The sequence below is a fragment of the Lemur catta genome, chromosome 19 (assembly GCF_020740605.2).
Source record: "Lemur catta isolate mLemCat1 chromosome 19, mLemCat1.pri, whole genome shotgun sequence".
Classification (NCBI taxonomy): Eukaryota; Metazoa; Chordata; class Mammalia; order Primates; family Lemuridae; genus Lemur; species Lemur catta.
Window position 1 is genome coordinate 16,306,111 of NC_059146.1, and position 26,145 is coordinate 16,332,255.

The following is a 26,145-nucleotide window of genomic DNA, read 5'->3' on the forward strand; positions in this document are numbered from 1 at the left end:
GCCACTTTTATCCTAAAGGCATTTATCTACTTGATCTATTCCTAGGTTTTTCTGTCTAGTCCTAAGAAATTAGCATGCTATTTTAAGTATTATTGCTGTGTACTATATTTTTAATAGTTGGTAAGGCATACCCTCCTTCTTTATCACTCTTTATTAGGAAAATTTGTGTTTCCAAGTGAGATTTAGAGTTGTTATCAGGAAGTTCTTTTAAAATAATCTGAGTGGAATTTACTGACTTTTAAAAGCAATTTTCATGAAAAGAAATGTGGTATTTTACTACACAAAGTTAAGAAGATATAAAAACTTAAGAAGTATCTCAATGATTGTTGTATAACTATTCTTAACAGGGGAAAAGAGAAAAGCTTCACTGTAGGAAAAACTTCACCCTCAAAACCCTTCCAGTCACAAACCACAATCACCAGCTCGTTGGTACTTCCTCGTGTATTGAAGAATTCCAATCCCAGTTCATTTTTGTAAGTAAAATTACTTACTGAGCTAATGTTTTAAGATGAATATGTCCTCTCCATTAGGGTCAAACTTTTTAGAATCTTAGCAAAAAACTAGGGGTTTAGGTGTTTGAGGTTTTTTTTCTTTAATATTTAATATCCACAAATAATATTGCTTCCCATTATCCTTATAATTTATATGTTTACAGTAACAATATAGAGGTAGTTAATTCTTTGGTTACATATTTAGTTCAAAGAATGCATTTGCAAGCTTATTTCTACCAAGAAAATAATTAATTCTTCCCTTTACTATATTTTCCATATGGAAATATCTAATTAAAGAATAGCTATTTCATTAGTTTTTCTTGAAAAACAATCATATAATACAACGTGTTGAAGCTTGCATTTATTTATTCATCTGATTGCCTGTTCATGTTAGAGCCAGGCCTACAATCTTGATTACTATAGCTTTATAATAATTCTTAAAATCAGGCAGTGTTAGTCTTCCAACTTTGTTCTTTTTGAAGGTTGTTTTAGCTGTTCTAGGTTCTTTGCATTTTTACGGGAATTTGAGAATCACTTTATAAATTTCTACCCAAAAAAACCTGCCAGAATTTTGACTGGTTTTGTGTTGAATCTACAGATCCATTTGGGAAAAATTGACATCTTAATAATAGTAAGTCTTTCAACACATGAGCTCAATATATCTCCATTTATTTAGGACTTTAACTTTTCTCAGCATTGTTTTATAGTTTCCAGTATACAGGTCTTTCACTTTGTCAAGATTTATCCCTTAGTATTTTAAATGTTTGGATGCTATTGTAAATGATATTATTTTGTTTGCTGCTAATATATGGAGATATAATTGATTTTTGTATATTAATCTTATATCGCAAACTTGATAAACTCATACTCATTATAGCAGTTTTTTTGTAGAAGCTATCAGATTATCTATGCAAATAATCATGTTCTTTAGAAACAGTTTTAATTCTTCCTTTCCAGTGTGAATACCCTTCATTTGTTTTTGTTGCTTTATTATACTGCCTTGAACCCCCAGGGCTATGCTGAATGGAAGTACTGAGAGCTGATATCCATGTCTTGGTCCTGATTTTAGGAGGAAAGCATTCAGTCTTTATTAAATATGTTAGCTATAGGTTTTTCATAAATGCTCTTTATCAGGTTTATAAAGTGGCCCTCTCTTCCTAGTTTGCTAAGAATTTTTATCAGAAACGGATGTTAGTTCTGTCAAATATTTTTATGTTTCTGTTGAGAGATTGTGATTTTTTTAGTTTATTAATATTATAAGTTATATTGATTGATTTTCGAATGTTAAACCAACTTGTTTGTATTCCTAGAATAAATCTTACTTCTTTATTATATATTATCCCTTTTATATGTTGTTAGATTAGATTTGTTAAATTTTTGTTCAATCTTTCCTTTTCTGTTCAAGAGGAATATTTGGCCTGGGGGGGGTCTTTCTCAGTCTGGTTTCAATATTACGATAATGCTGACCTCAAAGAATGAGTTGGAAAAATATTGCCAACTTTTTTAATCTTCTGGAAGAGTTTGTATAGAAATGGTATTATTTCTTCTGTAACTATTTGGTAGAATTCCCCAGTGAAGCTATCTGGACTTGTAGTTTTCTTTGTGGGAAGGTTTTTTGGTAATTTGTGTCTTCCGAGGAATTTGTCCATTTCATTGCTATTGTCAAAATTTATTGAAGTTGTTCCTAACATTTCCTTATTCTTTCAATATCTGTAGAATCTATGTTGTTATAGCTCTCATTTCTGATACTGGTAATCTGTTTCTGTTTACTGATCAGTCTACCTAGAGATTTATCAATTTTATTGATTTTGTCAAAGAACTAGTTTTCATTGAGTTTCTTGTACTTTTTGTATGTTTTGTACTTCACTGATTTCCACTCATCTTTATTATTTCCTTTCTTCTACTTAGTAAAATTTGCTCATGTTTTTCGAGTTTCTTGAGGTGGAAGCTGAGGTCATCATTTGAGGCTTCTTTCTAGTATAGGCATTTAGCGGTATTAATTCCTCCGTAAGTATTGCTTTAGCAGCATTCCACAAATTAAATGTGTTGTGTTTTCATCTTCATTCCATTTAACGTATTGTCAAATGTCATTTTGATTTGTTCTTTGACCCATAGATTATTCAGAAGTGTGTTATATGGTTTCTAAATATTGAGAGATTTTCTAAATATCTATTATTAATTTCTGATTTAAGTCTGTTGTGGTCAGAGAATATACATTGTATAGCTTGAATCCTTCTAAATTTATCGAGATTTATTTGATAGCCCAGAATATGGCATCTCTTGGTAAATGCTCTGTGTACATTTGCAAAGAATGTGCAGTTCTCTCACTTCAGCCTCCCAAAGCACTATGATTGCACACGTGAGCCACCAAGCCCAGCCCCAGTTTTTATCTCTAGGTAAAGACTCTTTAGAGTCTTTTTATTTCATGCCTCTGCTTAACCTTTCAAATATATGGAATGTGGTTTTAATAACTTTCTTAATTCCTTTGTCTGCTAAGTCTAACATTTGTGTCAGTTCTGGTTTGGTTTCCATTGATTGATTTCTCTCTCATTATGGTTAATATTTTCCTGCTTATTTACCTTCCTGGTAATTTTTGCATGCCACACATTGTGGATTTTAATTTGCTGGATGCTAGATATTTTTGTATCCTGTTTTCTTGAGCATTATTCTGGTGTATAATTATTCAGAAACAGTTGAGCTTTTCAGATTTTGCTTTCTTTGGCAGGACTAGGATAGTGCTCGGTCTAGGGCTATTTATTATCCACTACTGAGGCAAGACCCTTTTGTATACTGAGTACACCATGAATCTTGATGATGTTTAGTCTCGGTTTTAGGAACAGTGCCTATGGCCTACGACCGCAGGTCACTCCTAATCTTTCCTGATTGTTCTTTCCTTGGTCTTGAGTAGTTTCCTCACATGCATGTGCTGATCTTACTCAGTGGAATGCTCCAGGGGGATCCTCTGAAGATCTCAAGAGTTTTCCCTCTGTGCAGCTCTTCTCTCTTCTCTAGTACCTTGTCCTGTGAACTGTGGCCGCCTTGGTCTCCCTGGACATTAGCACTATCTCCTCAACTCAGTCCGCCCAGCTCTGCATGGGTCTGCCCTCTTTGCACTGAGGCCTAGACACTCTCTCAAGGCAGTAAGCTGAGGCAATCGTAGGGCTCACTTCTTTGCCTCCCATATCTCCTTGAACTCCTGGTCTCTAAACATCGCCCACTTAAAGATGATCTCTAAGCATTACAAATGAAGAAACAGCTGAGGCCTAGTTATAAGCTTTTATTTAACTGCTTGTTTTGTCTGGTTTAATAACTTGGTTTTTTATGTTTTTAGGAACATAGCTACAGTGTAATGGACAGTCCAAAGAAACTGAAGCATAAATTAGATCATGTGATCAGCGAGCTAGAGGATGCCAAGGAAAGTCTACGGAATGTTTTAGAGCGAGAACAACGTTTCCAAAAATCATTGAGGAAGACAATCAGGGAATTAAAGGATGAATGTCTGATCAGCCAAGAAACAGCAAAGAGACTGGATGCTTTCTGTTGGGAGTGTTGTCAGGAGAGCATAGAACAAAACTATATTTTATAAAATAATTTCATGTCATGTTCTACCTAAAATTGACATTGGTACAGCTTTTTAGAAAATAATTCTCCCTTACCATTGCTAAATAATATCTGTCATTTTAAGTGCTTCTTGGAATCCTCTGGAGCATTATGCATTGTAGTTGCCATCCAAAGATTTTTCTGCAGATGTGCAGACATTTGTGGCAATTATCATGTTTTGGGGTGGCTTGTGACAATTATGTTTTTATAGACCTATGCTACTACCAGGTCACTATTGTAAGATGTTAAGATCTCAAGAAGATTCCACAGGACTAAAGAAATGATATAAAAATAGCCACATTAAGCTATATTAGAAGGAGCATCAGATTTTTGGCTTCAAAGGAGTACCTACACTTATATGTGCTTTATGGTAAGTATGTTGAATTTTACTGTAAATTTATTTTACTGTAAAACAGAATTCATCTATAACACATATCCATCTTGGATCCAATCCAAGGTACTTTAGTTATCAATAATACCTAGTGGTCTTTTCAAAGCATCCCATAGTATTGACCCTGAGAATAACACATGATGAAGATCTGTTGGCTTTTCAAATTGTTCAGAGCCAGCTTAAGAAGATTCCTCATAGGTCTCAGTTTTTCATTACAGTGCATCATTCCTCCTCACTAGGAGCACTTTGATGTAAACCAGAATAGATTTCAAAACAAAAAAAAAGGGTCATAAATCTGATTTTTAAATGGTTGGTTGCTCTGACAGGTCTGAACATTTTGCTTCATGATTATCATTTCATTATAAAGGTCTGTCTTCAAAATCTGAATGCTAGGACTAGCTGAATATTTTTAATGCGGCTTTGTGTTTTATGGAAAGTAATATTGCTGGCATTTTTAAAAATATAAAATATAGAAGAAACCATTAAAAATTAATAATTGTGGCTTTTTCAGTTGAAATAGGAATTGGAGAAAGAATCAGAAAATTTTTCTTTACTTAGGAGAGTAGATTATTATCTAAGGGCTTTTATTTAGAGAAAGACAACTGAAATGAGTCATAAATACTGTGGATTTAGCCAAAGCCACACTCTACATAGAAGCACCTGTACATATTATGAACCTCATTCAGAAGTCCATGCTATAATAGTTAGAATTTGAGTATCAATTATTTCATTGTATTAACAAGAAATGAATTGCATTTTGTGCTAATCTGTTCATTGTACCTTTATTTGTGTTACGTTAATATCAGTAAGGATATGGTGACTTGAATTTTTTTGTATTTAAGAATTTTCAATGTTTCAGTGCATGTTATATTTTTATGTAGGATTCTAAACCTTCTATCTCAATGGGATGTTACCCACCAGTATTATGCTAAGAGAAAATCACTGAGGCCATATCTTTTTACTACCTTAAAAAAACAAAAACACCCTTTCATTAGCTACCTGTTGTTTTAGTTATGTAATTTTGAATTCATAATGAATACGTTAATGGAAAGTTTGGGTATGAACTTAGGTTTTATAGAGAAATTTTGATAAAGATGAAGACTTTTTCCCTTTTTCCCTCACCCTATTTGTGAGTGTATAAATTAAAGTAAGCCAATGGACAGTGGAGAAAAGAAAGAGGATAGATCCAAACATGGTATGTCTAAATTCTAACACTCTGTTGGCTGCTTAGAATAAATCAAGGCTGGAAGATCTTCCCAAAAGTAAAATCCCACATTCTGCCACTATCACAATTGCCACAGTCACTTTTACTACTTGTATTCATAGTGAACTCAGTCCTTGTTGTCTTTCTCATTGGATCTAGTATCGCTGAGAAATAAGTAACTGTGGGCAAAATATTGGTATCATTAAGGACCCGGAGCTGCCCATTTGCTCTTTGTTCTTATGGAGAAATGGTTACCAATAGAAATCTGACATAAAAAATAGGGTCCTCCCCACCCGCAGTCCCAGACAAAGGCCTGAACACAGTATATACCTCAGTTGTCTGTTCCCAGCGATTCCAGCCTACCCCAGGAAAGAACTGTCCTGTATAAAGCAAAGCCAAGTCATCTCTCCCACCCAGAAATTCCTCTGGCAGCCAAGGCTGACCTAAAGGTTCCACTCTGCTTTAAAGGAGTGGCTTCTGGATCGTGGAACACACTGATACACCAAGTTCAACCTCAGCACCAAGTCAGGTACGAAGGACTTGTCATGTAGCATTTTCTCCATATCAAGTTTAAATTTCTGGAAATGAACTTTGTTTGCTAAAGATAATTACAGTTATACCATAGTCTTTAATTTGTGAAAAGTTGAAATGTATTGAATATTTATTTAGTTTTAATAAAAAGATAAAATTATTACAGAAATAATTGAGGGATAAAAGAAAGTCCATTATTTATTTGAAAAATAAAATATTTTCTCCAGTAATGTGTTTTGTGGCTTTTATACATTTGGTTATGCAATAAAATGGACAGAGAAAAATGAACGGTAAATACACAGGGGTTTTGTTTTAATTTCTTGTGCATCTTTTCTCTCCACCAATAACTCCAACGTGGTGTCTGTTAGGTTGGGCGGCCCAAGTGGCAGACCAGATTTCACCACAATATGGACCTGCCATAGAGCCCTTTGCTGCTTTGGTCATCACTCAAAACTGGGATCCTTTTGTGCCACCTGGTATGTAAGGGAGAGCGGTATTCCTAGGTGTGAAACATGTTGCCCTCAGAACCTAAAGAGGCCTTTCAGGTATTGTGCTTTCTTCTTTATAATGGGATGTGCAAGTTGTAATAATTTTTTTTTTTTTTTTTTTTTTTTGAGACAGAGTCTCGCTGTGTTGCCCGAGCTAGAGTGAGTGCTGTGGCGTCAGCCTAGCTCACAGCAACCTCAAACTCCTGGACTTAAGCAATCCTACTGCCTCAGCCTCCCCAGTAGCTGGGACTATAGCCACCATGCCCAGCTAATTTTTTCTATATATATATATTTTAGTTGGCCAGATAATTTCTATTTTTAGTAGAGATGGGGTCTCACTCTTGCTGAGGCTGGTCTCGAACTCCTGACCTCGAGCAATCCACCCGCCTCAGCCTCCCAGAGTGCTAGGATTACAGGCGTGAGCCACCGCGCCCGGCCAAGTTGTAATAATTTGTTTTTTACTTTAGAGGGGATGTCTTGGCATGCCCCAGATCACTGGACACTCCGCCCCTCAAATTTTACTGATCCTTGTAAGCTCCTGAATTTCATAGGTTTTATCTTACCCTCTGGCACACATATGCTATGTCAAGGCCTTCAGTTTACTAGTTACTTGTTCATCCCATTGGATTAACATAATCCATCAATATCATGAACTAAGTGATTTTCTATAGAATGTCTATCTGGTCTAGGAAGCAAGAGCATTAACACAGCCTTGAGCCAAGACTGTAGATGTATACTTTATTCACTGTGAGCTGTTCTGGTCCTTCTTTCTGATAGGGGTGGGACAGTATGCACCCACCAGGTCAATGGTTGCATAGCCTGTACCCAAAGCCATGTTAATCTGCACTAACAAAGATGTCACCTCTGGCACAGCAGCTATAGTCAGGCTATTAATAATACTTGGTTGAATTTGCATTAGTCCACTGTCATCTTGCAGTATCTGTCTAAATTTTGTGAGGGCCAGAATGGTGAATTAAATGGAGATACGGTGGGGGCCTCCGCTCCTGTATCTTGCAGGTCTGTGAAGGTGGCACCTTAACCAACCCCCACAGAAAACTCTGAAACTGGGGTAGTGTGCAAAAATGAGCTAACATAGGCATGGGATTGCTATCCTTAGACAGGCCTGCAAGGTTGCAAGTTGGTCCTTGGCCGTCATCTGGGAACTTGGGCGTAGGGAGGGTTCCCACCATTCCCTCACTGATGAGAGTAGCTCACCATGCCAAACTGTACAAATAATGTGGTTTATGCTGAACACCTTTCCTTCTGAGAGTCTAGAAGGTGGAAATGTGTTAGGCAAAGGGTGCCTATGTGACCAGCCCTGAAGAAAATCTTCAGCACTGAATCTTTAATGAGCTTCCCTGGTAAACAACATTACATACATCTTGTTCACAATTCAGTGCTACAGGAATTAAGTATGTCCCGTGTAACTACACTGAGAAAGGACTCTTGGAAGTTTACACCTGGTTTCCTCCAGACTTTGTGCCATGTGCCTTTTCCCTTTGCTGATTTTGCTTTCTCTTTGTATCGTTTTGCTGTAATCAAAAGGATACATGAGTACAGCTATATGTTGCCTCTGTGAGTCCTCCTAGTGAATCATCACACTTGAAGGTGCTCTCTTGTGGACCTCCACACAGATGGCCTTCCAGAATTGTCCTGAGTTAGAGCAAAGAAGCTTTATACCCCTGCATCAGGTATCGAATGTGGTTCCCAGAGCAGTGTACGCGTTAAGGAGTTTGCACCAGAATGTAGATCAACGACATCATGAAGCACGCTGTTCAGCTCCATCAGCATTTTTTCCAGAGCAAGACTTTCTCCATGAATGAAGCATTATGCTGGTTTACAATCTGAAATAAGTGGCTGATCTCATTCTGGACCAGTCAGAAAGCGTTCACAGGCTAGCTGCTTGGAGTAGCACTGTCTCAGGGTATCAAGTCACTAAACAATCTTTGAACTAACCTGAGTTCTGTGGTTTGTGGTCAGTCAACAGCAGAGAAGTTCCTGAAGGATTTGTGTCAGATAATAAACTTCCCGAATCCTTGTTGGCAGAGCTTGTGCAGTTGAAAGGTAACATCATATCTGACTTAGCAGATTTGGGCCTTGTGCTTTTTAAAACAGAAACATTCCATTAAATGAAGAGAGTGAGGTGTACGTGCCGTGCAGGCTGCCAACCGCAAATACTAGTGGTGAGTACCATGTGGAGACAGGCATTCAGCTACAGACTCGCCAGTAGAGTGGACTCAACATACAATTTCGATAAAATGTAGGGTACTGGTGCTTATTAAAAAGGTAGTTTTTGTAGTGCCACAAAATGTTGCCAGGCTACCCAGCTGAAAGAAATTACCTCTGATATCCTGAGGATTCTTAAAAATGTTTTGGTTGCCACTTTTACTATGACACTTGTAGATGGGTCTTAAATGTAGGGAGAGGGGCTGGGTGCAGGGGCTCATGCCTGTAATCCCAGCACTCTGGGAGTCTGAGATGGGAGGACTGCTTGAGCCCAAGAGTTTGAGACCAGCCTGCCCTTGAAACCCTGGGCAAACACAGTGAGACCCCATCTCCACAAAAAATAAGAAAAACTTAGCTGGGCATGGTGGTGCACACCTGTAGTCCCAGCTACTCAGGAGGCTGAGGTGGGAGGATCGCTTGAGCCTGGGAGTTCAAGGATGCAATGAGCTATGATCACGCCACTGTACTCCAGCCTGGGCAACAGAGTGAGAGCCCATCTCTAAAAAAAAATGAAAAGAAAGAAAAGAAAAAGAAAATTATAATAAGAGCATTCTATAGATTTAAATTAAAACCATTAAACCATTTCATCTCTGGAAAATCTAGGGGTTGCTTGTTAACCAGTGCTTTTATTTTCTCGCTGGGATACTGGCTAAAGTTGGAGCCAAGTCTTGAATTACTGCTATTTCCTGTGACACCTAGATATTTCAAAGAAATCTCCCAAACCCAGCTTAACTAATGAGACTTAAAGAAATCACTGTCTGAGTAGGTGTGGGTACAAGATTTTAGTTAGCTTTGCTGTGACTGGTCACCTAGCAGAACCCTAAAAATAAGCCCCTGTTGAGATCCTTCAAATATAGCTTTCCAGCTGACTCGGTACCTCAGAATACTAAAGAACATGACGTCCAAGTACCAATATCTGAGAAGTGTTGCCCACTCTCACAGAGATGATTACAATTTGCATAAATCCTCACATTTCTAGCCTTTTTGTTTTTTTAGGATATTCATTTTCAAGAGGAAATGTTTGTTTCAGGCAGAAAACTATTAGTGTTCAGTAATAATGATAGCTAACATTTGCCAGGTGCCAGTCTCTATTCAAAGTGCTTAAATTTTATTAACTCAAATTTAACTTCAAAACAACCCTACAAGGTAGGTACTATTATTATTCTCATTTTACAGATGACGAAATTAAATGGAGAAAAGGTCTCACAGCTGGTATAATGGTAAGTATTATCATTATTCAGAGTCACAGTGTTCTCAATTCTGATCTACAATGCCAGACCCAGAGATTTTGATTCACTAAATGTGGAATTGTTGTTGAACATTCATAACATCTTAAAGGCCAGACTTCAATCATTCCATTCAGAAGCTCCAATTGGTGCATTTAGAGGCTGAAAGATAAAACATGAACTCATCCTGTGTCTGAAGCTGAGGAAAACCCGTAGTTACTCATTACCACAATCTGGATCTGTCTGAAGCTACCATCAAGCATAGACAGGGTAGCTGAGCACTCAGGGTGAAGTCACCTTACCACATACATCCAAGTACCCAAGGGTTTCATCAGCACAGGCGTCTGTCTAGTCACCTGGTTTCTCTTAGCTCTCAGAAAGAATGCATGGAATGATAAAAGATTGGTCCTAATCTCTGTTAAAGATTTACTCAACCACTAGAACTGACATAATTTTCCACTCCATGTCTACATCTATAGTCTGTAATCAAATACAAGAATATAAAAATTAATAGCTCTGCTTTTTCACTTTTTAATACTAGGCTTAAGAATTGTTATCTTATATGTTATTTGCTACTATATTGGTGATATTTCAGTCTATGTGTGTCTTTACGGGTGAAGTTGGTTTCTTGAAGGCAGCATATAATTGGGTCTTGTTTCTTTATCCTTGTGCCTTTTAATTGGAGAATTGAGACCATTTACATTCAGTGCTATTATTGATAAGTAAGAACTTACTACTGCCATTTTGTTGCTTATTTTCTCATTGTTTTGAGGCTCCTCTCTTCCTTTCTTGCTGTCTACCTTTTTAGTTAACTTTAATATCTCTCACAGTATGTTTTAATTTGTTGCGTTTTTATTTTTAGTGAATCTATTACAGATTTTTATGCTGTGGCTACTGTGAGGCTTACAAAAAACATTTTACAGATATAACAAGTTATTTTAAAGAGATGAAAATTTACAAAAATATGGGAACGCTTCACAGATTTGCATGTCATCCTTGCACAGGGGCCATTCTGATCTTCTCTTTATCATTCCAACTTTAGTATATGTGCTGCTGAAGCAGGCACTGTATTCATAATATTTCAGAATCAGTTTCAGCAAACCACATGCAGCATACTATATATGACTTCAGGTATAGCTGGATCCAGGAGCTCAAATGATGTTACCAGAATCTGGAATCTCTCTACTCTGCCTTATCACATAGCCTCTCCCTTTATGTAGGTATGTCTCCTCGCAACTTCAAGTCCAAAAGCAAAATTGGGGGCCTCCTTTCCAGTCACCCATACAACAGTTCTAGTGCTAGTTTGGACTGGGCCTGATTGACTTGGCTTCAGTCAAATACCCATCCCTAAAACAATCACTGTGGCCATAGGAATGCTATGCTATGATTGGCATGTGTAGGTTATAGCCCAATCCTGGAGCCAGGAGAGTAGAGAAATGATGGTTTTCCCAGAGGGAACTCAGGGTTAGGTAATCAGAAGAATCAGTATGCGAGCTGGGCTGGGCAAGCAAAAACAATGGCAATAGAGCTGAGAGCAGACTGGGCTCTGAGGTGGGGCAGGGGGCACAGCTGCAGAGTAAAGGCTTATTGTTCGTAAATCTTTTCATGAACATTTGCCCACAAGAATAAGGGGGGACAGTGTAGAAGTATTTTGTCCTTGTTATAATCATTGCAGACAAAGCTGCCTTTAGATGTACGATTTGGTCTACTGAGAAACATACAAAATCATTTTACCGTTATATTTGGCCTATAAATCATACTCCTGATCTTGTGACAGAATGGTTCTCCAACTCACTGTGGACCAAATTCATTCAAATTTGTTCATGCATATGCGTGCATGCACACAGTCTGGAAGAATCTGAGTATCTACCATGTGCAAAGCACCGTGGGTCACCCCCAGATAAATTATACCCTTGGAAGTTGACTCTTCTAAACAGCGTCCCAGCCGCCCTCTACTTGTGGACTGTTGTTCTTCCCACTAGCTGGGAGGTGGATCCAAGGTGCTTTTGACATTTCTCAGAGAGCATAAAGCAAAAATTTATACAGGTGATTTTTAAAAACTTTTTGTAATGAGAAGTTCCAAACAAAAGTACAGAGTATAATAAACTCCAACGTACCCATCACAATTATTAAACAGGGACAATCTTGTTCTGTCCATCCCCCAACTCACTCCCGGCTCTGATTATTTCGAAGCAAATCCTAGACAGCATACAATCTGTAAGTATTTCAGCATATACCTCTAAAAGGTAAGGACTCTATTTTTGTAGATAAAGCTATATATCATTATCTCACCTAAAAGTGTTTAACAATAATCTCTTAATATCACCAAATATCCAGCCAATGTTCACATTTCCCCAGTTGTCTTATTTTATTTTTTACAATTAGTTTATTTGAAACAGAACCCAAATAAAGTCCAAACTCTGTAATTGGTTGATACGTCTCTTAAGTCTCTCTTAGTCTGTTCCCGCTCCATCTCTTTTTATTTATTTGTTTTGCTTTGAGAAAACTTTGCACAAACCAATCTTTTGTCCTGCAGCACCTGGAAGATACTTTCACAGAGCTTTCGCTGCAATAAGGTGACAGCCAGGGTCTCAGAGCACACCTAGCACACCGATTAAAAGCAAGAATCCTACAACCAAATTGCCTGGGTTCGTAGCATGGCTCTGCCACGTATTAGCCACATGACCTAACCTCTCTGGGCCTCAGTTTGCTCGTTTTCTAAATGGAGATGACAATAATAACTACTTCATTGGGCTGCTTTAAGGATTAAGTGCCTTAATGTATGCCTAATGCCTAACAGTGATGCTTACAATATGGTAAATAGTACGCAGATGAGGCGATTGAGAGGCAACAAGGCCGACTGGTCCAAGGCCTCACAGCTAATTGGTGGCAGGAGAGAGGAGAACACTGATTTATCCCAGTAGTTTCGAATACTGTGTTTCAAACCTTTGATAAATGAGGGCTGTGGGTGCAGGGGGCATCACTCTGCCTCTGAGCAGGGTGTTAGTGCCACTGTGTCGTTAAATCACTGCAATGACTTTGGGAACCCTCTTCAGGCCTATGTCTCCCGCTCTGCAAAAGGAAGAAATTGGAGGTGTGGCTAAGATGTCTGAAACCCCTTTTAGGAAAAATCCCAGCATAAGATGCCCTCGCAAGCCTTGTGGCGAAGTCATCCCGGCCACCTTCAAAGCAGAGCCAACAACAGGACAGTTAGATGCCCCAAAGACTCCCTCCAACAGACCACCCCGAGCCAGCCCCGGGCCTCCCCCAGCCTGACTCAGGGGTATCCACCACTCCCCATGCTCCCCGACACACGTCATCCTGACTCACGGTGGCCCTAATGGCAGCTTCCCTAGATTACTCACCGTGGCCCATGAGGGGAATGCCTCTCCCAGGCGGCTTCAGCAGTTTCGGCCGCGGAAGGAGGACTCACCTAATCGGACTTAGGGCAGCTCAGCTTTGCCTTTCCAAGGCCCAACCGCAGGGCAGCGCCTTCTCCCAGCAGGACCTTGGAGATGAGAACAGCTGATCCATCCTCAAATAAACATCCGGTGGGTTCCCAAGGCTGTGAAAACAGCTGTGCAGACTGGCCCTAGAAGCTGCAGAGGGACAGCTGGAACAGTCCAGCCTTTCTGAACATTGCCGACACGAGCTGTTTGGTCTTCGGTGTTTCCCCTCTCAGGCTGCTTCTAGCTTCCATTTCCATTAATACAGAACGACGTTTCCATTGTCTCAATGTAAGTATCCAAAATAAATTACTTGGCCAGGCATGGTGGCTCACGCCTGTAATCCTAGCACTCTGGGAGGCCGAGGCAGGAGGATCGCACAAGGTCAGGAGTTCAAGACCAGCCTGAGCAAGAGCGAGACCCCGTCTCTACTAAAAATAGAAAGAAATGATTTGGACAGCTAAAAATATATATAGAAAAAATTAGCCAGGCATGGTGGCGCATGCCTGTAGTCCCAGCTACTTGGGAGGCTGAGGCAGAAGGATTGCTTAAGCCCAGGAGTTTGAGGTTGCTGTGAGCTACGCTGACACCAGGGCACTCTAGCCAGGACAAAAGAGCGAGACTCTGTCTCAAAAAAAAAAAAAAAAAGTAAATTACTTACCAGAAACCGTTTTCATTGTATCCAAACCCAACAGAGGCTCTAACAGAAAAGATATTTATTTGGAATAGCACATTGCAGTGGGAGTATGCATGGCCTAGTAAACTATGTGCATATTCAGGGAGGCAAAGGAAGACGAAGGTTTTTATTGGAAAAAATGAGGAAGATCACATAAATTGTTTTGGAATAATTATCCTTGGCTACAAAGATCAGTAACAAGGGTGGCCCCACACCAAGGCTGGGCAGGCAGTTGCCGGGCAGACGTCCTTGCAGAAGTATTTTCTTGTATAAGGTTGCAATGGCCTTTTGCAAGGTCATGGGATCTATAGAGTCTTTTTCGTTATCAGCCATGAGAACTGTCTCTTCCTGACCCCCCCCCCCCCCCCGGTCCTACTTGTCAGGGTTTTTTACCATTGGCAACTCCATTTTGATTCTGTAACTTCCACAGGGAGGACGTGCAAACTCCACACAGCCCCAGCTGGGATCCTTTGTTCTTTTCTCATCAGCGTCATAATGAAATGAGGTTGAGTGAAATGACGTTATTCAAGGACCTGCTGTATAAGGGATCCCAGGTGGTAAAACAGGGCAAGCCTGAGAACCCAGAGCCCAGGGAGTCGACAGAGACTGTGCCTCACCTCATCCTTTCTCTCTGCCCTGAGCAGAGACATGAGAAGGGACAGAAGAATCCCCTGCACACTCTCGGGCTGCAAGCCAGACCCACATTACTGCCCAAATATGGAAATCTCACCGTTCCACTTTTGCAATTTCACTACTCCCGCCTTAGCTGCCCTCCACAGACTCTTCCAATACGTTATAAAGTTTCCTAGCATTTACTCATGAAAGTGCCAAGGCATCTTCCAGAACAAGGCATTTTTATTTTCCTAAGTTTTATTTTTAAAATAAACAATATTACGACGACATTATTTTTAAATTCAACCATAATCTCATCACCTGAACACACCCAACCCCAGCAGTCAAATGCTCAGACCAAAAACCATGGTATTATCTATAACTCCCCTGGTCTCTCACGCCCTCTTCCGATTCATCGGGAAATCCTGTCGGCTCTTCTGTCAAACGGTGCCCATCATCTCCCCAAGTCCCACACCTCTACCGCCACCAGCCCAGCCTGAGTCACCATCACCTCCCCACAGGACTGCTGCGATAGTCTGCCCCCAAAATCTATTCTCCACACAGTGGCCCGAGTTGTCCTTTTAAGATGTAACTAAGCTCATGCCACCCCTCTCTGCAGAGCCCTCTAGTGGCTCCCCACGTCCCTCGGATTAGTGATTGGCCCTCCTGTTACCCCTTTGACCTCTTCTCTTGCGACAGCCCCTGACTCACTTTGCCCCAGCCACGATGGCCTCCCTGCTGTCGTGTGTTATAACACAGTCCAGGACTTGGCCATCCTGTCTCATGGCCTGTGCCTGGCTGTCCCCTCTGCCCGACACCGTCTTCCCCCAGGTAGCCACATGGATAACTTCCCTGCCTCCCTCAAGTCCTTGTTCACATGTCATTTTCCAACTAAAACTCGAACACTTCCCTGCATTCCTTACCCTGACCATCTTTTATCTTTCTGTACCACATATCACAGAATATTCTAACATATTAGCTAATTTACTCATGTGTTGTATTTATTGTTTGTTCTCTGTCTCTACCCCACCAGAATGTTAGCTCCACTGGGGCGGGTATTTTGTCTGTATCCTACGCCCCTGGAATAACGTCTGGCACGCAGCGAGCACCCAACACCTGGTTGTTGAATGAAATAAAGTGATGAGAGGGCAAAGTTCACATCCCCAAAGCGACCCTCCCAAGGGCCAGATGCTCTGCTTTCCTGGGCTGCACACCTGGGGAGGGGGACATGAGGGACCTTCCCCTAAAATGTCCAACAAAGCCTTCTTAGCCTGGTGTTCCTTCTGTGACAACACGTGTCCCTCCAGCATGCTAGAAACCTTTTATCAAGGCAGCCTCGATCCAGGCACTGGACAGACTGAAACCAATGAATAATTCCGAGTTGGTTCACATTTGGTTGGGACAAGTTCCCACGCCACGATGTGGCTGAACCACAAGGCCCTTCATCCCCAACAACTATTTCCTGCCATCCTCCCCAGTAGGAAGCACTACGGTGTTAAGTACTGCTGTATTTATGGCAGTCTCAGCCATCGGATAATAAAAAGGTTTTCTTTTTTGTTTTTCCCAGGAACACGGATCGTCCTATGCCCGTTAGCAGGCATTCTAGGTAACACGCACGCTGCAGATCAGATCTCCCACGGGGCTGGGAGGGTCACGGGACACCACAGGCCTCCTAGTCCCAAATCAGGGCAGATCCTCAGCCAGTGGCCTGTCTCTGCCATGGCCCCACTTCTTCTCGTAACTGGCCCCTCCCTCCGATTTCCAGCCACAAGACCCAGCCTTGGCCAACCAGAGATCTGCCCGGGGACTTTTCTAACTGGTGCTAGCAGGAAAGAGCCTCTTCCTCACATCTTGCTAAGCCAGAAGGATACAAAACAAAAAAGTCAATTAAACTAAGACTATAAATCCACGAATGAATTAGTAAGTGAATACATGAATTTTTAAGGCAAAGTGAATACAGTCATGGGTCACTTAATGACAGGGACACATTCTGAGAAATGCATCGGTGATTTCGCGGTTGTGTGACCATGGCAGAAGGCACTCACGCAAACCCAGATGGTACAGCCTACACACGCTAAGCGTGTGGTGCAGCACGTTACTGCACCGAACACTGTGGGCAATGGCAACAGGATGGCAATCACTTGTGTATCTAAACATAGAAAAACTACTGTAACAATAGGACATAAAAGATAAAAAAAATGGTGGGTACAATGTGCATTGCCCCACTGACTCATGCACTGAAGAGCTGGATTTCACCACAATACGATATATCGATGTGGCAAAATTGCACTTGTACTCCATGAATATATACACATAAAAATAAACAAATAAAAACTTTAAAATTTAATCAATTTAAATTAAAAATTTTTTAACCTTTTGACTCTTTCATAATATTACTTAACTTTATAAAACAAACACGTACAGCTGTACAAAAATATTTTATTTCTTTATATCCTTCTTCTATAAGCTTTTTTCTATTTAAAAAATTATCTTTTTACTTCTTAAGCTCTTTTGTTAAAAGCTAAGACACACACACATTAGCCTAGGCCCGCACAGGGCCAGGATCGGAGTTTTTCCGAATTCCAAGGTCCATGCTCTGAATCACCTGTCACTACCCCCTCATTCCTCCAGCAGCTAACAGAGTCCTTCTCTCGGGAAACCAACCGGGCTCAGGTGTACCATGTCCATCCTGTAGTCAATTCGGTGAACCAAGAGGACCCTGGGAGGACAAGGCACTAAATTACTCTCCCAGATTTTTATGTTTGTTTGGACAGTTGCTCTGCTGGCCCCTGGGAAAGGCAGTTTTCTGACTCTGCGGCCCTCGCGTCCTGCACACAAGCAGCGCTGAGAAGCAGCAGCATGAACCTGAGCAGGCCCAGAGAGCAGCCCCTTCAAACGCCCGGGGCAGGAAGCCTCTGCAGAATATGCTGTCCTGCTCCACGTGGCTTTTTTAAGTGGGTAAGCGACACAAGGGAAGCAGTGTGGAATATTTCTGGACAACCGCTTTCTCCTGCAGAGGAAGATCCATCCGCACAAGTGAGTAGAAGACACTAACATGGGACAAGATTGGAGGGATGAAAAGGCTGGTGAGGGCATGGTTGTCCATACCCCACTGCAAGGAGAAGTGAACGATATATTCGGCTGTCATTACAGGAAGCTTCTGGTTGACAAATACTGTCTGGTATTCCCCTGCTGGTTTCTTGCCCTCGCACCGCAATCCCTGATCTCTGTGGTCCACACGGCAAATGCAAAATGCAAATTATCTGAATCAGGCTGCGGGTGACTCACCAACTCCCCTTTAAAGCAACCTCGGGTTCCACACGGTGGCTGCTCCGGGTGGCAGCCATGGCTCCCAGACACTGCTTCTCCTCCTGGGTGCTGGTCTGCTGGTTGCTGGCGGCTGTGGCAGAAGGTAAGGGTTTTGTTTTTATTCCACTGTGGTTCCCCTAATTGATGAGTTGTACGAAGAGACAAAATCGCCGCCATGATTACACGTTCCCATCAGTGGGAAATATTGACCTCAGCCTGTGTGGCTAACGAGAAAGGCTGGGTTTTATCGTCCAGAGACTTTGGTCCTGGTCTCAGCACTAGCTCCGGGACTTTAGACACACTTCACCTCTCTGAGCGTCAGAGTCCTCATCTGCGATGTGACAGTGTTCATAATAGTCATCGTTGTGGGAGTGAGGAGGACCAAATGAGCTACCATGTGGGGAACAACTCTGCAGGCTCAAAACACTGTACAAATACTGGTTATTATTGTTCGAAAGCTAACAGTTTCCACCTTGAATTACACCACTGGCCACCTGTTTACAGCTCCAGTAGCTCAGTAATTTGCACATGGTGGGTGTTTCATCTCTGTTCATTGCGTTAATGAATCACACCTAGCAAGCTGTGTCTTGGTGCTACTGAGGTAAGCGCAGGTTTCTTTCTTTAGGATTTTATCAGATGCAACTTCTCCACTGTTCCTCTCTCTTTCCTTCACCCACTACAAAATGTCCCAGTGGCCTGAGCCTGGTTTGCAAACCCCTGGGGAAAGGAAAGAAAAGGACAGGAAAGGGAAGAGGAGGAAAGAAAGGAGAAGGAGACCCCGCGGGGCCTGGGTCTAACTTTATTTTCACAGTTCACCTGCGTTCCAAAACGAGATGTGGTTCAGGGAGGAGAGAAGCAGGGGTCAGAGAGGGCCCTTCACCCGCTCACGTGCAGGAGGCAGGGGGTGGCAGGGGCTCAGCCACACCCTACTTACCCCCCAAAGTTCACGGCAGACTGGAGAGGCGGAGGGACGTCAGAGCTGGTCCAGGGACACCCAGAGATCCCCTTATCCGACCTCCACACAAACTCTGGCAACCAGAGGATGAGGGGCACAGATCATAAACAACTGCCCCCCAAATCCCAAAACAAGCCCCCCCAATCAACACCTGCTGAAAGTGACATCTAAAAGAGGCATCCTAAAACAGAACTAGCCACCTGCCACCTTCCTTCCAGAAAATGAACCACTCTTCAGTAGCTAAACGAGTGACAATGAGATTAGAGATTTCTTCTATTCACATCTAAAGGACACCAATTGAAACGTAAGATTTGATTTCTGAACGGGGCTCACTCTTCCCCACAACCCCTCGAAGTCCGTCAAATGTAGCTTCTTTCCCTCCCGGCAGCCCTGGTTCCAGTCTGTCGCTGCTTGCACACATCTGGGTCTGCCAGGCAAGGTCACGTGTGGCTCTCCAAGCTCGCCCTCTCCTCTCTCTCTGTTCCGTGGCAGCAGCTGTTGCTGCTCCCTCTTCCTGCTTTCGCTTGTGTTTGTTGCAATTCTGCTTCAAGACTCGTTTAAATGTTGCTATGATATTGCCCTCACAAAGTCTTCCTTGAGACACATAATTTTACAATCGCGATCTTTGGTTCTGGCACTTTCTCCTACACAGCCCACTGCACATGCTGCATTCTGCTCCAGATGCAGATCCAGGTAGTGGTCGCAGCTTCCCGCCCCTCCAGCACAGCACTGGGTCTAGCTCATCTCTGCACCCCCTGCGGCACCTGGCACGGTAACCTGTACGTTGCTGAAATGACTTGCCTTACAGCAAAGAATTGAAACAGGCCTGTGTGACAATTTCTAGGCTCCAAATTTTTTATCTGTACAGTTAGCTTTTTGACCATTCTGTGAGTCTACAAAATGAATTTGAGTTGCGGTTATTGTGAGTCAATCAATCACAGGACTTTCTGGTTCAACTCTGAAGCACATGAGAGATTTTCTAAGAGTCCACGTGCCGTGCAAGGAAAGAACTGCATATTTAAATGTCAAGTGTAAAACTTACTTCTCATAAACTCAGTATAGTTCGCTACAAGCCGGCTGTTGTCTGACCAAATAACCACAGACTACAGGTAATTATATAAAAAAAAAAAGGTCTTTCATCATTACCTTTTTTTTTAAAAGTACTTATTTTTAAAGCAGTTGGTATGCTACTAATTTCATGTCTAGACTGTAATAAACCCATTTAAAATTGATATCCAAATTCCAAGCAATATTTTGCCTTCTATTTTCTATTATACTCTAATTTTCAATATAAATTAATCATTGCAAAATTTCTGGGACTAGAATGAAATACTCAGGAAAATATTCAGCACCTGCCTGACCATTCATTCAATCCATCAGGTGTTTACTGAGCACCACTGCCAGCCAGGGACTATTCTAGGTGCCGGGGACACAGCCAGTGACCAACTGATATAGTTTGGCTATTTGTCTCCTCCAAACATCACGTTGAAATTTGGTCCCCAGTGTTGAAGGTAGGGCCTAAGGGAGGTGTTTGAGTCATGGGCGTGGATTCCTCAGGAATGGCTTGTTGACATCCTCGCTCTGAGAAAACTGATGACTAAAAAGAGCCTCGCACCACTTCGCCCCACCTTCCCCTCTGTGTCTCTTGCCCCTTCTCTCGCCATGTGACATGCTGGCTTCCTTTCTCCTTCCGCCATGAGTGGAAGCTCCTGTGGCCCTCAACAAAAGCAGATGTTGGCACCATTGCTTCTTGTACAGTCTGCAGACCCATGAGCCAAATAAACCTCTTTTCTTCATAAATTACACAGCCTCAGGTATTCTTTATAGCAACACAAACAGACTAAGACACCAACAGAGTCAACTGTCCTCATGGAGGTCCTATTCTAACAATATCTGTACCCTTTAGTCCTATCCTTAGTGCACAAATATTGTGTGTAAATGTAACCAGATGGGCCTAAGAAAAGGGGGCTCATGCTAATAGAATCTTCCGTAACGTTTAAAATTAATAACAATAGCTAACACTTACTAAATGCATGCCGTATGTCAGGAAACATATTCTGAGCACTTTACACATTTTATTTCAGCTGAGACTTGCAACAGGCTGATGAAATAGATAATATTATTCTCTCCATCTTACAGTTAAGGAAAATGAGACTGGAAGAGGTTAAGGAATCCATCTACGGTCACACAGTTATTAAGCGGCAGAGCGCAGGGAGCCTGGCTCCAGAACTCCTCCGTGTAAATACTGTGCTGTTCTGCCTCTCACGCTGTTTTGAATCTGCATTTAGATATTGACCCACTTCGGTCCTATTAATATTAAGCTTGCAGAGGAGCGCTCATCGTGGACATTCGGTGCCTCTGGTGGCATGTCAGTACATTACATAAGGGGACATATTTGCTTATTAATATTAATCATCACACTACCCCGAGAGGTAGGCACTTGGTGCCTTTTGCAATTGTAGAAACCGAGGTTTCTCTCAATCAATTCAATCCTGCTGCGGGCACCGTGCTGGGGATGAAGAGACGGCAGTCTACATGATGGTCAGGGGGCTATTTCAGGGGAGCAGGAACGTAACCACTGAATAATAACCACGTTACTGATGAGGATTATGAAAGGGGACTCACAGAGAGCTGGGGAAGCTCGTTGCAAAGGGCCTTCACACAGTCTCTGGGTAGGCAAGGCCTCCCCGAGAAAATGAGACTGGAAATCTAGATAGGAGTTAGCCGGGCAGAGAGGGCAGGGCTCTAGGCATCCAGAACCACCCTGGTCCGCCGCCCAGGACCACTGATGACTTTTGCCAAAGTAACCTTCGGGGACTGGAGGAGGCAGAGGCAGAGTCAAGCGGATTAAATAGGCAGTGGGGGCAGGGGGAGAAGCAGGGTCAGTAAGTGTGTAGGCTTTAAAGAGAGAAAATAGGAACCAAAGAAGTCCATGGCAGATCGCTTCCGTTTTCTTTCTGAAATATGAAGCCAAGTAATCTACTTAGAAAGGTAGAGAGAATTTCAAAGTGAATTCTTCAAGTGAATGAAGAACAGTGAGCATTCTGCAGGGGCTTTGAGGAGAGAGTAAAGGTTTAGAAGACAGCGGGAAGAGGGCAGAACGAGGATAAACAAACCATGAATGGCATCAACCTACTTACTCAGGTGTGGGGCCCTACTTAACTTTGTCAAGTTTTTTGTTTTGTTTTGTTTTTTTACTTTTTACCGTATAACTTTGTAAGATGTGACACGTTCCCAAATCAATCCTTATGGTCCCACATTTTAGAACACTTGTGATCGCCAGCCAGTGACCTGACATAATCCCCATGTGTCTAGTTTGCTGCAAGAATGTGGTTTTACGTGGTCCTATGGTCCTACCCACATTCTTGAGTAGGTGACTGCAGCAAGCTTGTACCTTGATCTTGAGCCCTTGGAAATTCCCAGGAGAAGAGATTACCGAACACTACTGGACATTCCAGAGTCAGAGAAAACCTGCCTAGCAGAAGAGGCTCAGGTTTTAAGAGATGAGATGGACACAAGGAATGAGTGGTTGGTTGGTTTTTAATAGCTGGAGCACAATTAACTGAATGGCAGTGCTCAAGGCCTAGCTCAGCTGATCTGTTAGTAAAATGTCAAGATGGTGTTTTTTTTTTTGAGACAGAAGTCTCACTCTGTTGCCCGGACTAGAGTGCCGTGGCATCAACCTAGCTCACAGCAACCTCAAACTCCTGGGCTCAAGCGATCCTCCTGCCTCAGCCTCCCGAGTAGCTGGGACTACAGACATGTACCACCATGCCCAGCTAATTTTTTTTTATATATATTTTTAGTTGTCCAGCTAATTTCTTTCTATTTTTTAGTAGAGATGGGGTCTCACTCTTGCTCAGGCTGGTCTTGAACTCCTGACCTTGAGCGATCCTCCCTCCTCGGCCTCCCAGAGTGCTAGGATTACAGACGTGAGCCACTGCGCCCAGCCCGGATCAAGATATAGAACATTTCTAAAGAGTTCCCTAGTTGCTCTTTCAACTAAATAACACCTACCCTAACCCTAAGCTGAATATTATCTTGACTTTTTGTATGTACTCTTTTGTGTCTAACTTCTTTTGCTCAACATAACATCTGTGGGATTTGTCATGGTACTGGTGGGTGTGATTTCATTATGCTAATGTATGTTAATGGGGAAAAGGTTACCTTTGGACATGAGCCTCTGGTTTCTGTGCATACTCCTTTCCCGGAAAAGTCCCCAACCTCAAGTTCCTGCTGTTGCAGGTTTGGTTCTAAATGCTCATTGGCCTCCTCATTTTTGCCCCCCTCCTCTTTTCCTGTGGTTAGCGCTGCCAGCCTGCACCTGTCCCTAACAGGCTTCATCCATGTTGTTATCTATTGGTAGCTCTTTTTTGTCATTGCTGAATACTATGTCACTGTATGAATACACAGTTTGTTCATCCATTTACCTACTCATGGACACTTGGGTTGTTCCCAATTTTTTGCTGTTATGAATAAGGCTGGTATGAGCATCCTTGAACTTCCTGTAGACATAAACATTCATTTCTCTTGGGTAAATTTCCCAGAGTGGAAATGCTGGGTCAAAGGTGTGTCTGTGTTTCATTTTATCGAACTTTAGCGATGCTTTCACACACGCTTTGAGACATCTCTCGTTCTCTCTTCCCATTTTTCTTCCCTGCCACCACCCTGAATATCTATCTCCCTTCTGCTTCTGTACCAGGCCTGTTTCCTGACTTGTATTTTCTTCCCCGCAGGACAAGAGGCATTCACCCCTCCTGGAGGCTCACAGAATAACGCAGACCATACGGACTGCCAGATCTTCACACTCACCCCTCCTCCGCCCACCACGAGGAGCCCAATAACAAGGGTCCAGCCCATCACAAGGACACCCAAGTGTCCCTTCCATGTTTTGCCACCGAGAAGACCCAGAATCTACTTTAGGTTTCCAATCAGACCTTTCTTTCCTCCAAGGTGCAACCACCGTTTTCACTTCCAGCCATTTTACTGGCCACACGGTCGCCTTCCTCCTTACAGATACTTCCCCAGAGGGACACTCCGAAGAGGAAGCTCATCTGAGGAAAGCTGAAGAGAAGACAAACCCACACCTACTGAAGCAAAAGAAGCCAATCCCTCAGAGAAGGCAAGAAAAAGATTGATTTTCTCTTTCCAAGCTAAAACTACTTGAAAAATTTGAAGATTAAGTATCCTAAACACCATCAGCTAGAGATATTCTCGTCAGCAGCGAAGATGCTGGATTATAGGCTATTTACAAGGACAAAAGAGGGTGGTAAGCATGTTATTCTTATCCTCAAATTTTTATGGTCATTATTTACGCAAATAAAATCTTTAAATGGGTGGTCCCAATAATTCCTATCCATACTGAGATACCAGAAGAATCAACCTCCGCTTCTAAATTAAAGAGCATTTCAATAAAATGAGATCGTTACAAACCAAATGAAGACACGAAATGACATGCTCTTTTATACTCACTGGAAAACTTAAAGAACAAGGTACATTTACAAAGTGAACTTTTAAAAAAAATTATAAAGCTTAAAGCACAAAAAGTTATGGGAAATCTGGCTATAGATAATACTTGAAAAATATAAACTGAATTATCCAACCCAAATAATTATTTTTTTAACCGTGGTATCTAAACTGACGTTAATGTTAATTTTTTGGACAACCAGTGCAAATTAAGTATCTCGTGATTTCTCCTATTGTCATATAGATGCTGGCTAAAGTGATATACTGCCCCTCAATGTGGTTCCAGGCTGAAAAGCTGGGTTAAAAGGTTACACGGATGTTCTGGTAATTCTGGAACTTTACAGACATAAGTTCATTCAACTATGGGAACTTTGTATTCTCAGGGTGCAAACTGAGAAACAAATCCCACAAACTGCACTCATTGGTTATTTGGCCACTGTAAAAATTCTGCGTCCTATTTATGCCACTCCTCTTGCCTGTCACATAGGGACTTTGGATTTGCATACAGGGTCAGTGGCTTGCACTTGTGCCTCTCAAGAACTATGTGTAAAAATTAGGCCGGGCGCGGTGGCTCACGCCTGTAATCCTAGCTCTGGGAGGCCGAGGCGGGTGGATCGCTCGAGGTCAGGAGTTCGAGACCAGCCTGAGCAAGAGTGAGACCCCGTCTCTACTAAAAATAGAAAGAAATTATCTGGCCAACTAAAAATATATATACAAAAAAAAAATTAGCCGGGCATGGTGGCTCATGCCTGTAGTCCCAGCTACTAGGGAGGCTGAGGCAGTAGGATCGCTTAAGCCCAGGAGTCTGAGGTTGCTGTGAGCTAGGCTGATGCCATGGCACTCACTCTAGCCCGGGCAACAAAGTGAGACTCTGTCTCAAAAAAAAAAAAAAAAAAAAAAAAATTGCTGCTGCTGCTGCTGCTGCTGCTGCTGCTGCTGCTACAAAGAAAGAAAAAATAATAACACAAAGACAAAAGGACTCTGGGAATGGTTGCCTGGGAAAAGGAGAGAGACATGCGATCATTGTGCTGTGATTCCTTCCAATATTAAATAACAAAAAAAAAACCTATTTCTTTCACTTCATAGCAAATATTCATTATAAGAGCAGATATTTGCTTCAAATTTACAGGTGTAAATAAAAACCTTTTTGAAATCTTCATCAACAAACTATATTTTAGCCCTGGCGTGGTGGCTCAACACCTGTAATCGTAGCACTTTGGGAGACTGAAGAGGAGAAGATTGCTTGAGGCCAGGAGTTCAAGACCAGCCTGAGCAAGAGTGAGACCCCGTCTTTACAAAATGTAGAAGAATCAGCCCAGCGTGGCGGCGCACGCATGTAGTCCCAGCTGCTCAGGAGGCTGAGGCAGGAGGATGGCTTGAGCCCAGGACTGTGAGGTTGCAGTGAGCTATGATGATGCCAGTGCACTCTAGTCCAGGCAACAGAGTGGGACCCTGTCTAAAAAAAGAAAAGAAAAGAGACTGTATTTTAAAACAAACCATACCTGCTCTCTGCTTTGGTCAGTA

The 26,145-nt window shown here is 42.1% G+C and overlaps 2 protein-coding genes and 1 non-coding gene across 4 annotated transcripts in view; 2 read left to right on the top strand and 1 right to left on the bottom strand.

Annotated features, from left to right (window-relative positions):
* THAP6 (THAP domain containing 6) overlaps nt 1-6,441 on the top strand; it is an 11,953-nt gene extending 5,512 nt beyond the window's left edge. For both annotated transcript variants that reach the window (XM_045532827.1, XM_045532826.1), the window contains exons 4-5: nt 348-473; nt 3,823-6,441. In XM_045532827.1, coding sequence (XP_045388783.1) covers nt 348-473; nt 3,823-4,077 — 381 coding nt within the window. In that variant the 3' untranslated portion in view covers nt 4,078-6,441. The remainder of the gene's footprint in view (nt 1-347; nt 474-3,822) is intronic.
* Nucleotides 6,442-11,116: 4,675 nt separating this feature from the next.
* On the bottom strand, nt 11,117-11,223 carry LOC123624945. The gene has a single exon (XR_006730300.1). It is a non-coding gene; the product is annotated as a U6 spliceosomal RNA (small nuclear RNA).
* A 6,985-nt stretch (nt 11,224-18,208) lies between these two features.
* ODAPH (odontogenesis associated phosphoprotein) lies at nt 18,209-24,471 on the top strand. The gene is made up of 2 exons (XM_045532829.1): nt 18,209-18,303; nt 23,892-24,471. Exons 1-2 carry the CDS (start codon nt 18,237-18,239, stop codon nt 24,221-24,223), a joined length of 399 nt encoding a protein of 132 aa, XP_045388785.1. The 5' UTR covers nt 18,209-18,236; the 3' UTR covers nt 24,224-24,471.
* Nucleotides 24,472-26,145: the final 1,674 nt, after the last annotated feature.